At 37.6% G+C, this 17244-nt stretch overlaps 1 protein-coding gene across 1 annotated transcript; it reads left to right on the forward strand.

The window, feature by feature from the left end:
- Positions 1-14693: 14693 nt before the first annotated feature.
- Positions 14694-17007, forward strand: LOC146691766 (uncharacterized). The gene is made up of 6 exons (XM_085433154.1): positions 14694-14788; positions 15412-15639; positions 15876-16029; positions 16229-16301; positions 16548-16890; positions 16992-17007. Exons 1-6 carry the CDS (start codon positions 14694-14696, stop codon positions 17005-17007), a joined length of 909 nt encoding a protein of 302 aa, XP_085289280.1.
- The last annotated feature ends 237 nt before the right edge of the window (positions 17008-17244 follow it).

The following is a 17244-nucleotide window of genomic DNA, read 5'->3' on the forward strand; positions in this document are numbered from 1 at the left end:
TGTGTGATCAAACCAATTTTGCAGAGAACTTAACTGAACATGCTTTCTAAAATCCTACACGAGCACTTTATAAATGTAAATGATCAAATGAGTGAGAGGCTAAAGATGGTCACTTCATTGGTTTTACTATCTGGTAATTACAAGGCTCTATAAAACACAGGGTTCATTTACCTGTGACATGAATGCTCTTATATAGTTGCCATGTGACCATGAAATATGACATAATTTACGTTTAGAGCCTAGAAGTGCCATCGCTCTTTGAAGTTCAATTAACCTGCATAAGTCAGGGAATGGACCAGTGCAAAGGGCGCAGTGGATGCTGTGAATGAGAGTTCAATTAACGGTTCTTCTGAACTGCCTTAATTATTTATGGCATAGATTGGAACGGAAACCACACACATTCTGGTCCATATTGACATGATAGCGTCACACAGTTGCGACAGACTTGTCATCAGCACATCCATGATGTAAATCTCTGGTTGCACCCCATCCCAAAGGTGCTCTGCTGGATTTGGTGACTATGGAGTCTGTGGTAGAATAGTGAGCTTGCAAAAAATGTTCAAGAAGTCAGTTTGAGATTATTGACACAATGTGTTATTCTGCTGGAAACAGCCATTAGAAGATGAGTATCCCCCTCTTAACTGTAACGTCACGGTTTCCGGGTCCAAACTCCTCTTCAGTTTCCAAACTCAAACAAACACAAACACTCAGTGGCATCACTGAGAGTTAAAAACTGTCTAAATGTTCAGATTAGATAGAGCAAGATACAAAGCATCAAAAAATGTTAAAAAGACAACAGCTTTAGTGAATACAGTGTAGTTTGGACCTGTGTAGTTTGGTTAACACCATAATCTCAGACTTCCCAGACCCCCAAACTGGACCACCTCGAGATGGCCCCTGCTGCCTGCTCCTGGATCTTCCAAACCAATCAGCCTCAATCAGTCCGACCCCCCTCGAAACAGTCTGGCCATTCTCCTCTGACATCTGGCATCAAAAAGGCACTTTTACTTAGCTGCATACTGCCACTCACTGGATATTTTCTCTGTTCTAATCATTTTCTGTAAACCCAAGAGGTGCATGCCTCAGTAGGTCAGTAGCTTCTGAAATACTTAGACCAGTCCGTCTGGCATTAATAACCATGCCGTCTTACTTAAATCACTTTTCTTCTCTAGTTTTCTCACTTTGAACTTCAGCATGTTGTCTTGAACATGTCTACATACCAAAGTTCATGTGATTGACTGATTAGATATTTGAGTTAACAAGCGGTTTAACCGGTGTATTTAATAAAGTGGCTATAAAAGCTTAAAGAACACAAAAGACCTAAACATTTTTTTAATTCAAAATTTCTTAAATATATCTACTGTAACCGTCATAGACATCTACTATATACCACTTTGTGCAACAAGATGCTACAGTAAGTCTATGTAGCATTTAGCATTTTGTTTTTGCACTGAACAATTGATGTGACATGTTTGGGTCGTGTTGTTCTTTTGCCGTAAATAGCAGAAAACTGAAAGTGCATATTCATTGACACATTTCTGATAACATGTCACACACAATCTGTTACAAACAGTTCAGCCAATGCCTCCGACAGCAATCCTATCTACCTTAATGTTGCTGCTCACTATCGTTCTCACATACTATCCTTTTTGTCATTTCTGTTTTATCAAACAATAGAGATAGAAAGAAAGGGCCTTTTATCAGGATCAGTTGTCAAGTTCACAAGCTATTGCAGCACAGTGGTGCATCAGCTGGCCTTTTACTAACCTCCTGCTCTCTGTGATACCGCATTTAATGCAGCCACTTTTAGTATAGAAAATCTAAAATGCGGATGGGATGGTGAACAGAAGCATGTTGCATTCAATCAGGATAGTCCACAACTCAAGGCCACTTTGTGTTTACAGCAACAGCCATTCTGGAGAGTGGTGAATTAAACTACAGCAGAAACATATGACACCGTTACACCACTGTATTTTCCATGTTTAGCTCTTTCCATAAAGATGTGCCAGCCAAAACTAGCCATCCTAAACACATTAGACAAAATGCAGTCACATGTCAGCCCATCTGTCTTTCAGTGGTGCATGTAGAGAGCTTCAGCAGCTGCACATCTGACAGTACTGTATAATGTTGCCTCTTAGTGTTACCCGAGGTGACAGAATGTAAAAGGCACCTCCAGATTCAAGCTAGTGATAAGAGGGAGAGACGTGATTTGTAGCAGTAAATCACTCACAGTACTCCTCCTGTTGTACCTGATATAAATGTTATTCCTTTAGATTTTTTTTTTCAAGTGCAAGATAAACTCTGTAATATAATCACATATGGGCAAAAATGGGAGAAGAGGGTTGTAGTCAGTGTGTTGCTTTGTTCTGGTAAACTAGATACTCTATGAGCTTCAGAGTAAATACGTGTGTTATTATGTATTATGCAGCGAGGTATTTATAGTTAAGTTAAATAAAACTAAAAGCCAAAACAAGATGTGAGAAAACCTTTTAGTTCACTAAAACAAAGCTGCAAAAATAGACTTAAAAAAATCAAAACAAAATAAAATGATTTTGGGACATCTTGGAAAATTAATTAAAATAAAATGAAATGATAGAGGAAATAACCCCAGCTTTAGTATTTAAGTTTAGTAAAAATGTTATTACTACTTGCCCTATCGAGATATTAATGGATGTGTTCATTGACACTCTGGATGTCTAAAATACTGTGTCTAAAAGGTCAGTGTTTTCATCTTGCCTTTGACATCTCCATGCAATAATCTGAAAGCATAACTGTGATGCAGACATGCAGGGGCAATTTTACATATACTGTTTTTTTGAAACTTCACTTACCACGTGTTCGTCACTTGTTTGTGCTACTGCGACTACACGCTATGGTTAAGGAAGAACACACCGCGGTCGCGGCATCTTTTACTTTTAACTAATGAGATTAGTTTTTGCGCAGTTGAAATTGTTTTGTTAGTATTTGTGATAACCTACACAATCACTCAACCTTTTCTGAGGTATAGTGTTTCCTGTTTCATTCGGTGTTATGTAACACATAGAATGAAACAGTAGAGATGTACTATTTATCAATAAATAATTCAGAGTATTCATAACAAAAGATAATTAAAAACCGAATTTAAAGGTGAATAATTTAACACAGTCTAATCTCTTTTTAAAATGCTCAAACTGTGTACACAGTGGATCATGGCAAGCTAGTCCCTGATTAAAATCTATGGTTTTATTGTGATACTAATATAAACACCCCAGCATTTTAAAATTAGATTATATTGATGTTTTTTTAATCTTACCTGCACTAAAATGACATCTGTGTTCAACAGCTGAGGTGAGGGTGTTGTAACAGGAATGCATGTTGCATTTACAGGGAGACGCTTAATATTGATTTTGTGTGTCTTGTATGTAAGAATTCACAGTTGCTCATGTTTTATATCCACAAATAGCTCATAATGGCTGCATAATTAACTTTTATAATCAAACCTGGTGGCTACAGGGTTTGACCCTCACGCTGAAGATTGAAATGGATCCATCACAGGTTTTAGTTTTTTTCCATGGTCTCAAATGCAAATATTTAGGAGTTGTGCTTCCTGCACTAGTGTGTGAAATCTTCATATACACATCATATATAAATTATTATCCATGGTTTAAAAAGTTGACCTTTTCATAATAGTTAATTGCTAATAAGCCTAATATCCAGGGTTTCTACTCGTAATTAAAAGTATTGCGGTTTTAAATTTGTCATATTCAAACATATTCCTATTTTTGGTAAACCGTTGCATGGATCCTCTGATTTGTCACAAAGGTTTGAGTGCTTTCATAAAACATAAAATAGCAATGCATTGCAGAAGATTTAACAGAAGTAGCTCCATCTATATTCTTTTCAAAATGCGAAAAACCTGGAAATAAATAGAAAGAAAAATTCAGAATGGAACAAGCAGGGTTTTGGTCAATCAGGAAAACACAGACTCCTTAAGTGCAGAGGAAACGGACATTTACATGTGCATTACCATAAATTGAATCTGTCTCTTGTGTCTGTTGACAGATATTTTGAATGTCTTTAAAAGTGGGCCCGACATCTGTCTGTTGACAGATATTTTGAATGTCTTTAAAAGTGGGCCCGACATCTGTCTGTTGACAGATATTTTGAATGTCTTTAAAAGTGGGCCCGACAGTACCCTTTCTCTGTAAAGATGAATGTGAACACTAAAAGGGAAGTACTTCTGACACTGGTTTTAAGTGGTATACTCAATGTGTAAAAACATGTCATCCACATGAGTGATGATTTCATTACATACAGGATACAGAAGCACATGTTTAAGACAAAACGCAATACATAAGGTTGTAAAATGAGAGATTTACTTTTTTTTTAACTGTAATATAAAACAGTGTATATCATATTTAAGGAATAGATTCAACTGAAAACAACCTCCAGCAGCTACTCACCAAATAGCAACACCTTAACAGTTATTAAAACATCTCAATCACTTCTAAGTTAAACCTAAGCAGAACACACCATCTCAGGGATACATCACACAGTCTTACATATTGCACCCACCCCCACAACATCAACAATGTATGTTACTCCACTTTTTATCACACCATAATCCCTATTGTGGAGAGGAGAACTTGTTTCAATGCTGCTGCTGATTTTACTTTTTTTTGCCCACAAAGCTTTAACTCCCAGAAACAGGCGGGTTTCATTTCTGAGAAAAAGAATGACATCTAATTCCCCTCGATTGCCCAGTGGAGGCAAACTAAAGCTGCTTTGAAAGGGCACTGATCTAAAGAGCCTCTCTGTTCAGGCTTATTTTCTGGTTTTGATCTATCTTTTGGTCACAGTGGGTCTCCATGAAGGATTTTATACATTGTTTGAGTTGACTGACCGAGCGCTGTGTCCTCTGGGTTTTACTGCATGCTGCTCTAGTGAAAGAAATGCAGCCATTTTCTCCTTGACTTCTCTGAAATAAAGCTATATAAATTCATATATTTGCATAATAATGTGTCTAAGGTAAAACAAACACTGTTATTTTAGTCTCTTTTCATACTAAGAAACTTTGTTTTCTGCTCTTAAAGCAAGAGGAGTTCCCACAAGGTATCTATGCAGTCTCTGTGAGTGAGGGCTATGTGTCTCATGCTGAATTCTGGTAAACTTGAGACCAGATCTTATTAGCACTGCCAGCAGGTGCAGGAGAATTTGTTAAAAAAATTCTTCAATGATCCACCATGTTGTTAATTAACAATAATCTCCCACTTATTTTACAATTTCAAAGCACACTATCCGGAGGGACATTGGTGCTTTGCACCATTCTGCTGCAGTCAGTAGTTTGACTTCTTCAGTTGGATCTTAAGAAGCGTCAGCTAAACATCAAAGGGCCTTTTTTTTAAACTCCTCAAGTTGTAGTTTGAACTGAAGGAAAAAGTGCTTGAGAAATATAATTGCATCCACATTGGGGAGCATGTTACACAAGCATAGAGATTAAGGCTTCATGTCCAGTGGCATTTCCTGAATGGTTTCTTCAACTTTGAATTTTTGCATGAGGTGTTAATGTTTGACTGTTTAACAAGCTTAAAATCAAGTCTATGTAAAGTGCACTTTTCCCCCAACAACTTTGGTAATTAATTAAGTAATTATATTTCACTGCTCAGAAGTTTAGTTTAAGTCAAATTTGCAAGTGATTGGTTGCATCACAGCCTTTGAACCCTTTCACTGTCCCTTTTATATTATTTACACAAGCCTCTGTTGGGTTTTATTTGAATGTTCTTTTTACTGGATAGTTCTTATCATTGGTTAATGTCTCAGAACTCTACCTGTGCACCTGATATTTATTGGTTAACACGCTTGAGGCAGAACTGCTCTTTTCAGATACCAACTTTAAACTATTTTCCTCAATCGGTAAAGCAGTGAAGGTGGGTCAACTGGTGCTTGATAGATGATCTTCATATATACATATTTTTTTATCAGTCACATTTTTGCATTTGTTTTAAGGAACGTCTGTGTTAGCATGTCTGTTTCACATTGTATTCATCAACCATAATATTCAGAATCAGCCTGTGGTGCAGAGTCACAGTTTTACCTCATCAACTGCCTCATGAGATGTGGGGTCCCACAGGGCTCAGTTCTTGGACCTATTGTCCTTTGGTTACATCTTCGTCCATACATCCATCCGCCCATCTATCCATACAGGTTGCTGGAGCCTATAATGGTTGAGATAGGCTATATAGGACAAGAGGCAGGGTACACCCTGGGCATGTAACCAGTTTGCATTCAGTTCTTTTTCTCATTTAGTCCTGACAAACGCACAAAAATTGACTGGATTACTTTTGATTTCTTACAACCGAGCGCTGATAAATCTGAAGTGCCACTACCCACCTTGGACGACTAATAACGACCCAAAGCAATCTGCTAGAAACATGGGCATAATTTTCAATCAGTGTCTCAATTTCAACCAGAATGTCAAAAGCCCTGTCCAGTCTTGCTTTGTACAGATTAGAAATACTGCAAAGGTCAGTCCAAGTCGCCGATTTCCTCCCTGCAACTCACTGTAAACATACAAAACACAGCGGCAAGACTCACAAACGCTTGGTGCAGGTAACACATTACTCCAGTGCTCACACAGTTGCACTGGCTTCCAATTTCCTTCACAGTCCAAATTAAGATTTTACTGCCTCCTTTTAAATCACTGCTATAATAGGGAAGGGGGAGATACTATAGTTGTGATCACAACTTTAAGATAAAAAGATACTATTTAATTTGCAAAACTTATTGTAGATGATGTAAGCATAACATTTTTCTCCAGATTTACTTTGATGATACACAGATGCTCAACATCAGTAAACTCGGTATCCACATACCAAATGGTATGTAAAAAATACCAATAAAAGTATAATAAATTTAGGTACAGTGTATTTTATTCACAAGTTACTTCTACTGTTTGCTAGATGCATTTCACCACAGGACCTTGTTCTTTATTGCAGAAGATAAATTTCACACTTACCGCTGTGATTTATATTGAAATGTTGGCTGATTTTCAAGAGCAACAAAGGAAAACGTTTCTCTTTAGCTTTCTAAAGGTACCAGTATATGCTGTACTGTTGCACTGCACTTTTAAAACACCTTTTTTCCACCAAAACGCTGCACTGCTTAGCTTCAGTCACCACATAAAGAATTCTGCACTCACCAATGCTATTTGCTCATATGAACCTTATTGTTACACATTATACTTGCCTGTCTACTTAATCACTGATGTTTTTTCCTCTATGCACTTGTCAAACTGCCTACATTGATTTGTCTTCTATATGTTTTGTGTTGCTTTTTGTTGAGATTTAGTAGCTCTCTACTTCTCTGGTATACCTCTCCAAAACAGAAGGGCCCGCGTTCCAACAGCTCATTGTTACTTCAAAGTACTAGTGGAAGAAGGACTCACAAGTGTTTCTGTCCTCCTGTAAACCTTTATGAGCTGCTTCATGACAGTGTATTGCAAAAGTAGTTCTGATAAAGCTGTAATAATTTTTGGCCAAAGTGGGGAGCTTGCCCAAACTGAAAAAACTCTTTTTCAGGTGGTGCTTTAGGCGCATCAGTTTCTCAAGTACCCTCCACAATCAGCAATCATTCCCCAGGAAGGAAGATGTATGACTTCCCTTAACCCAGAGTTCCAAACTCAGTTCGATCAAGGGAGGAAACCACAACATGTAGTGTACCAGTTTTGTTTGGCTTTTTTTCTGTCTATAAAAATTATTACAATCAACCAAAAGGTTGATCTATATGAAAGCTATAACACTAATGAGGTTTGTTATAGAACCTCTTTATTTGGAGTGCTGTGGAGCTTCTGTGCCTGCAGGACATGATCAAAGATGAATCCTATAAAGGACCAATTAGAGATTCCAGTGAAAAAACTGAATAGAGATCAAAGCGAGAGGGGTGGGGAGGGGGGCATAACGTGACAGACCTGGGATTTAAAAAAAAAAACCCAACTCTCTCCCATTATTATTGTGAGCACATCTGCTAATGGGACTTTTCAGAAAGGGAGCCATTATGGTTGCAGAATGATTAAGGTGTGTGCTGAGGTGCCGTTTGTAATCAGTGAAGCAACTGGGGTGTATTTCGTCAGGTTTTCAACATCACTGTGAAATAGACAACCTGTGGGTAGTGGCTTGAATTAGAAGAGATTTAATTCAGTTCAATTCAGGTTTATATATATGTATACATATCGTCAAATCACAACAACAGTTGCCTCAAGGTGCTTTATATTGTATTATTATTGCACACTCTCTCTGACTTTTCTACTTTTAAATTCCCTAGGAACCACAAGTAAGACAGTAGTCTGAAGTGATCTGTTGGGTTATTTGGTTGATATGCTACTATGAGGTCTTTAAGACAAGATGAGCCCCAATGCTTCAAGATGAAGTTAATATGGCTCCAACATTGTGAACTGTCATGTTATATTTAAAGTTATTCTAGATACAGCAGGAGAGCCTTTGTTATTGATGTAAGGCCATCTCCCCATATGAGAAACAGGTGAACATTATAAGACTGATGAAGCAAATCTAGTAAAAAACAATCAAACAACTGTTGCTTACAAGCATGATGGAAAACAGACGAACAAGAACATAGGATGTGAATAGTGGATTACATACTGCTGTGTGCCCTTACGTCACAAAATCCTATAAAGCAATATAAAAAAGTGGAATATTCAATTTGATGCAGTATTGTCTTCATTGTTCCTGTGATGCTGGGTGTGGAGGTAAGATTTCAGCAAAGTCACACAAGCTGAAAATCTATGACACAAAAAGAATTTGGCTGAAAACACAGTCTTGAACTTTATTTGAAGTTCACAACAACAAATAACTCAAGGCACTTTATATTGTAAAATCCTCGAACATCATATATCCTCCTCAAATACCCTCCAAGCAAAGCCTGAGTGATGGTTTTAACAGGAGGAGACCTTTGGCAGAACAAGTCTCAGGAACAAGTGTGGTTACAGGGAGGGGAAAGAGAAGACAGAAACAGGAGCATCGAGAGACGCTCAATAAAAAATATGAAAAAAAGCACAGAAGACAGCAGACAAAAGTAATGCTTCACTTATTCCACACTTTGTCATGTTACAGATTTATCCCAAAATCGATTAAACCTATTTTCACCTAAAATTCTACACACAATCTCCCAAAACAATGAAGTGAAAAACGTTTGCTCGAAATTCTTGGAAACTGATTCAGCCCTACCTGCACGTTTGATCAAAAAGGACATTTTTGAGCTTAATCCTCAAAGATAGTGTCTGTCTCTTGACACTGAACAGTAGCTGGTGCCACAGGACAGGGGTCTGAAGGCTGAAGGGTTTGCCTCCAACTATAGTTTTGTAATCACAAAATCCATCTTTAAGAAAGAAAATTGCCACACTAGTCCAGAAGTCTAGAAGTATCAAATGCACTAATTCTTCAGAATCAGTTGGCGACAGGTCTGTTCTTACAAAGGAAGCAGGCTAGAATGAGCTATTTGTTTAATCTATGGTTTAAAGCATGCGGTCCCCCAACCTTTTTTGCGCCACGGACCGGTTTGTGCCCAACAATATTTTCACAGACCGGCCTTTAAGGTGTCGCGGATAAATACAACAAAATAAAACAAGTACTGGTACCAAAAAAAATATGATTTATTCATAACACACGTGAAAAGACCCAGGAAAAACGAGTTAACGAAAAAAACGATAACAAAATAATGATAAAAACCAATAAAAACCCTGAAAACCATACATTTCACACCCGAGTCTCAACTCTCGTGGCCCGGTACCAAATGACTCACGAACCGGCACCGGTCCGTGGCCCGGGGGTTGGGGACCACTGGTTAAAAGACATAGAATGAACATAGAATGGTTGCACAGAATGGCACTCTGTGCTTTTCACAGATGAGAGCAGGTGCACCCCGAGCAGGCACATTACCCTGTCCATCAGTACAGATATCCAGCATCATTTTTTCTTCTCTCCTATTCTTTTTTTTTTGAGGAAATATGGGATTGCTCAAGACTTTTTAATTTTATTAAATAAAAAAAGGGATAATCTGCATAGCAGCATAAATGTATGCAGTGTTTTTTTTTAAACTTTTACCTAGTTAATGTCCCATTAACCCAGCTGTGTCATTTGTAGAGAATTGCACAGGCGACAAAAGTACAGACTTTCTTTACTTTCTTTACAGACAACTGGGTTAAAAAATACTCCAATAAAAGTTGACGTACTGAAGCAACTTTTTAAACTCCTGGAAGGACGAATGTACATTTTTTAAATTATGAATTTTAGTACAGGAAAATAAAAATATTATTTGAATCAAAGTTCTAATTCTAATGAAGGTATTCAGTTTGACTCTGTTATGGAGTGAAAAATAATTTTAAAAAATGTTCTGTTGTCTGCATTGTAGAAGGTGACTTTACATCCACACCTAGTAAAGTAAGTAAAGCAAGGGCGTAGATTTGGTTTTGGCATTGGTGGGGACGGATGATTCAACCACCGAACCCTGCCCCGTTTCTTTTTTTTCTTCTTCTTTTTGTCTTTGCTTCTTGATAAAAAAAGGAGAAATATACTTGCCTACATATGATATTCTACATGCTTTTAAACCATTTAAACTTACAATTCATAGTTTTATAATGTTAAATTACTATTAAACAAATGACTGACTAAGTATTTTAGGCTTTAGTTTACTTCAGCCCTATTCCATATAAATCAGGTATCATACAAAAATAAAAATAGCTTCAAATACAGACATCACAATAAAAGAATATGACTTTAAGGACTTAACAACATTACTTCAGTTATAGTACACAAACATCTCTTACACATTAGCACTAAGGGAACACTGAATGCCCTGGTGGGTTTTGTCCATAAAACTACTCATCTAAGATTACCACAAAGTAAAAGATCTCACAGCAAAATTCTGCAACATTTTAGGCACTATTGCTCCTATCAACTCAGTGAGCTGGGATTTTTTTTAATTCTAAATGAACTACTGTTACAGCAACATGAATTGCTGTCATTTTTTTACATCACAAAAACCTGGCATTTGAACATGGGTGTGTAGATTTTTTTCTATAGCCACTGTACATGCGTTTTATCCTCAGATTAAAATTATTATTCTGTGCTTGATGTGCCTCACCTTTGGCCCTGGCTCTTCCCCTCTGACTGCACTAGGACATATTGCTACCTGATAAAATAACACATTGATTCGTGCCATATAAAAAGTGAGACATGTCAATTCAGATTCTTTGTCAAATATACACAAATGAATCAATTTACGTCAGCAGCCTAACAATTGTCATGATAATAAATACTAGTTAATCTATAGCACCAAATCATCAGTCAGTGCCTCTTCACCTCTGTCCGAGCTACAACATGGCAGAGCTGCCTCTGTCACCTGATGAATAACAGTGAGACATTCCAAATACTACTACTCTGAGACTGAGATAACTAATAGTGCTGTTGTGCAGTTAGTTTCCAAAACACGTTATTCATGGTTACATACAATTTTAGACTGATGTGGGCCAAAGCCTAGCATAGCCTGTAACGTTATTATGACAGACACATTTTAGGAGTTAACTTGGCTTTAAGTGACTTACAGGTTTCTTTGAAAAATACTTTCTTATATCCAGGTTCATCCCCTTCTCCTCCTTGCAGGTCCTTGCAGCGCAGGCTTGCCGCTGATAAAACTAAACAGAGCTCCCTGAAAGGCACAGCCAATCACATTGGCCATATTTGTCACATGAGGTAGGACTCCAGTAGAGAACCTAATTTCATGATTTAAAATGCATCTTAATCTATTACAGTTGATATAAACCAACACTGACCATGCACACCACAGCCACTCTGCACCAGTCCAGCGCACTGCTTTACAAGAAATTCACCACAGTATGACAAGCTAACCTCTTTATTAACTACACAGGATTTTCATGACATTTGAATAACACAAAAATAGAATAGCTTGTGATTAAAATTACAACATTAAGCTTTAAATCTGCAGTTTATCAAGCATCACTGAGCAGTCCTTACCTTTAAACCTAACCTGTCATCTTCCTCTCCTGTCCTGTCTTTTCTCACATCATTCTCCAACTCAGAGATTTTTCCTTTTTGTGCTTGTTGTGGTTTGCAGGACTAAGAATTCATCTTAATTACAGAGTCATAACGCCAAACATAACAATAAAATCCATAGACTCTAACCATACCACTGAGATTTTCACATTCAATCGCCCTGGTATTTCTTGCTGTTGTCCAAGTGGTTGGCCAATTTTGCTATAGCTCAACCTAGTTTGTTTTGGAAACACCATATGGATTTTTCTAAAAGATTAACATGCTGGCACAATCCTAACAGATGGTAATCACCATTGTAGCTGCTGTTTTGCGATACAACTCAGTGGCACTTTCAAATTGACATCTGGCTCCATCATTTAGTTCTATACACAAGTGGCAGAGAAGGAAAAAAACAAGTCAGCGGTCACTTTTAAGGTCTATGTTGACCATGTCGAAGGCAAAGTGTCCACTTAATCAAACACTTTCCCCTCCAAAAGCCTCTCTCCCCTCATCTTCTTAAGGTGCATTTAAGGAATTAGAATATCCTTCATGATGGCGGAGGGGGAACAGTTTCTTGATCGCACGATGCGAAGCAGTGCAAGTTAGCATAATGAAAAGTGCCCAGTATATTTCTTTGCCTCACTTTTCTCCACTGTTCCTGTTTTCCCTGCTTGTGCTCTGTTAAGAAGGTATAGCGGGTCATCTACCAATTGGATGGTTAGTGATTCAGTCCCCGGCTCCTTTAGTCTACATGCCAAAGTACCCTTGTGCAAGATACTGACCCTCCAAATAGCCCAAAATGCATTCATTATTCAGTGTGAGTGTGTGAAGTTTAAAAAGGCAACAGCACAGAAAAAGGCACATGTGGGAACGAGGCGTGTACCGTAGTAAGAAGGCACTCAAATAGAGTCGATAAGCACTCAACCAATTTGAAGTTTTCAGTCCTTGCATTTTGGACTAATAATTTCACATGATTCATTAATTTACTTTTTGGTTCCAGCTTTTGTTAGTAAAGCTCCCCTTTCACTGTGCTTGGATTAAATTAAGACGGTACTGATGATTGATGTGCATAGTGTTTGTACTCAGGACTATACAGCCACTAAATGGCCTAAAGAGCATGAACATGGGCACCTTACACTATAATGAAATCGTTATCTCTGTATCAAGTCTATTTTTTCTGCCCGGTAACAAATTAATAAAGGCGAGAAATTTTCTATTACCGTTAAAACTTTTCAAATTACTGCTTTCATTTTCAGACTGACAGTGTCCCTCTCTAGATGATATCAAAATGAGCTGCTCAGATACAATTAGTCATAATTAGATTATCTGCAGAAAAGATTATGCTCATTTGCTAGAGAGCCAGAGCGTGATGAGATCACTTTCGAATTAACTTTTGAGTAATTGGGTCCATATTACCATAAATGCACATATAAATGCATATAAGCTTCAATATGTTGCTGTTTATTTGTTAAATGTGACGCAGAATAGCGGCAATAGAGGATGCTGTGAAACTGAGTGTGACTGTAAGAGAGAGACAGCTACGAATAATGGTTGTTCAGTGTGTCGGCAGAGGTGAAGTGCCCTGTCAGTGCCCGTGACGAGTCCTTATTCTGTGCACAACAACTGGGATGAAGCACGGCGACCGCGCTTAACACACCGCAACAGCCGCTGTCAGGCTGCCGCCAGTCAGCCTGCTGGGTCAGTGGAGTCTGTGAAATCCAAACTCAGCCAGGTTTCCCAGACAGTCGATAATTAATAATTAGATCCCAAAACAAATGATTTCTTCAGTCAGCATCCATTATTGTGGAGGGTTTGTGAGTGTTTGGACGTCAGCAGAGTGTGTCTGATCATGCATGGAGCATAATTACCATCGAGGGAAAACAACCGCTTGTTTTCATTCTGTCCACCTTCTAACCTTCAAAACCCAGAAGACAAGCACCTACAAGTATTAGCATATTTATATTATGAATCTTAATTTTCCATTAATAAAGAGGTTTAAGTGAGTCTATTTTTTTCATATGGTGGCACAGCAGTTTTTGCCCAATTTACAAATTCACATTATATTATTAGTACGTAATTAATAATTCAGTCATGAACATATCACTTTTTCCATGTTGCTGAGAAGCCTAAACTTTTTTAAAAATTTTAAATTAAATTTTTTTTAAATTCATATATATATATATATATATATATATATATATGTGTGTGTGTGTGTGTGTGTGTGTGTGTGTGTGTGTGTGTTATGGAATGCCCTTTAGGAAAATATTATATATATATTCCAACCAAAGTCTGAATATATAGAATGATCTTCTGAATATATAGAATGAAACTTGAATATATAGAATGATCTTTTGATCTTCTATAGAATGAAGCTTGACGTCACGGAGGCGCTTGCGCCATCTAGTGTTTTCCTTGTTTGTACCTGCGAGGAATGGCACTATGAGCAGGTCCGCACGGAATTTTGTGGCTCAAATTCTAAGGAATGAGGAGCTAATTAACACCCTGGCAAATGCATGTTCTGGCCAACCTAATATTTGTACTAGTGTACCGCATCGTACTACTGATGAAGAAATTTATTCACTTTTTCATCGTGGAAGACCAAATGCAGTGAACCTCTCCGGTCAGATAACCCCTGGTTATCCAGCTAACGTTATGGAGAATGTGCCTTCCACATCACAGGAGTGCCCCACAACAGGTCCCATCTACAATCTTAGACCTTTTACTCGAAAGGGCCCAAGGCAGAAGAGGTAAGACCAGAACTAAATGCACTGAAATTACTAGTGGAAGGTTAGTAATAGCCCGTAGGTTTCAATTGCTCGACGAAGCTAAGTAAACAAAAATATCACAAAAAAACAAACCAAAAAAACTGTGCGACAGACTGACAGCGTGTGGACGTGGAGACTAAACTGTGCACAACAGTTAATTTGTTTAATTGTGGAAACATGCGATTTCTATAATATTTCACGTCCCGTAAGCTTAATCTGCAAACATTGTGTAAAAGCAAAGCACATCAGTTGTTACAATACATAGTTGTTGGCAGTATATAATTTAATGAAACTTTTTTTAAAGCAACAAAAAGTACTCCGTGAATTGAAGACATTTGTTTATGTGATTGTTAAGTTTCTCCACCCACCCATCCCACTATCTTCCATCATCTATCCATCCATTCATCCATCCATTCTCTTCCACTTATCCAATTCAGGATTCCAAGAGCCTATCCTAGCTACCATGGGGCTAGAGGGTGTTTATTAATGCAGATTAGACATGTGTACAGCATGGTGTATTTTTTTAATTAAATGTACTTCATTGATCAGAGAAGTGTGAGTATATTACATGCAGAAATGTTTAATTTGCCTTTATCCTCCATTAGGTTTCCAGCACAGCTAAGCAGGTCACATTCTGTGGCTCAGTCTTTCACCAAAGAAGTGATTCTCTTGCCAGACCATCTAACTACACATGTGCCAAGGCGTAACAAAAAAGCTTGGCTTTTTGAAAATGGACATATAAAATCTGCACTGGAGTTTAGCTGTGACTGGGACTCAGACAAAGTAATGCAGGCAATAAGGACTGCCTTCCAGCCAGTTCTTGAAGGATGCAGGTAAGCATTAGATCCTTTTTTATAAAAAAAAAATAAATTTTTTGTTACTTAGATTATTATACTATTAAAGGTCAACTTTGGGTATTTCCAAAAAGGATCTGGGAGCACCGATCGGATGACTGGATTGATATCTTTTAGAGTTAACAAAAATTAAGCCTTTTAATGTATTGTATTGTATTGTAGTCTGTTAGCCTTAACAAAAATTTCATATACACTATGTTTTCTTCCTCCCCTAGGCTACAGATTTTGCTGGCATGCCACACCAAACTAGTTGAGCCATCACTCACTTCCAAACAGACTTTGAATGGAGACCTTGTGAAAAAACTGTTTCATCAGAAGTCAATTTATGTCAGACCTGACAAGGTCATCTTATGTGAGGACAATGAATCAGTAAGTAATCCTGATCATTTCAGCAAATGTATGTATGTTCATAAAATGAGAGTGAAAAAGGCAAAGATGGATTTTAAACTCCCTTAAACATTGTCACTTGTATTATGTTTTAATACATAATACATAAACATATTACTAATATTTATTATGACATTTTGTTGTCAGTAAAATGAAATGTATTCTCTGTTTTAATTTACAGACATATTCTGATGGAGAGAGTAGCCATACAAGCAGGCAGGATTTCACAGAAACGTTGAATTCTGACAAATGCGGTAAATATTCCTATCTAAAAGTCGCTCCAAATAAACTGTAAATTAAGTTGGTTCAGTGTCTGTTACTTAGTCATCTTAGCCATTGTGTCTTTAGTTAAGTGTCAAGTCTTTGTTAAAATCATATTTAAATTTAGTTTAATATTTTGAGCAGGAAGAAATGTACCCCTAAATACATGAAAAGCAAAAGCTATATATGTGATGAGATGTTATTCAAAAGTTAAACTCCTGTTCTTTGTGTTCTCACAGTTGAAATTTCTAAAGAAGTTCCCTCAGCCATTCCCATTGTTAACGCACAGTCCATGTCTGTTGATGATGAGGTCATCTGGTGCGTTGCAACCCAAGATGTTTGTACTGTTGAATCTTCCATCTCTGCTGACACCCTCACAATGTCCACCAATCCTGCTGTCGTTGCTACTGATGAGGATGAGCCTTACTCCAGTGGAACATCTGCCTTTGTCAGTTACAACACACCTGGCTTATCAGCGGGTTCTTCTGCCAGTGTTACTGGTGACACACGTGTCTTCTCTAGTAACACCTCCAGTGTGTCCAATGGACCTACCCAGCCAAGTTTATCCAGCACATCCTACAGGTATGTGTTTTGTACATGTTTGTATCTTTTAATCTTTTGAGCTATATTGTGCAAAAGTCATGAGTCACCCCTGCTTTCTTTGTATTTTGCTGGAAAAATAGGAAAGAAGCACAGTGATTTACTGAAGTCTACAAAATTCTGTCCAGAAACAGACATGGAAGCGCATTATATTAGAGTATTATATTAGAGTATATATATCTAATATATATATATATATATATATATATATATATATATATATATATATATATATATATATATATATATTAGACATGGGTTGCATCCTTCTCCCATATGCTCTTCTGGTATTGCTCCGTCTCCAGCCTTGGTGGTGCTGTTCTCTTATTGTTCCCT

This window comes from Copadichromis virginalis, linkage group LG15 (assembly GCF_057382275.1).
Source record: "Copadichromis virginalis isolate Kocher_CV1m ecotype Utaka linkage group LG15, C_Virginalis_male_GT1.1, whole genome shotgun sequence".
NCBI lineage: Eukaryota > Metazoa > Chordata > Actinopteri > Cichliformes > Cichlidae > Copadichromis > Copadichromis virginalis.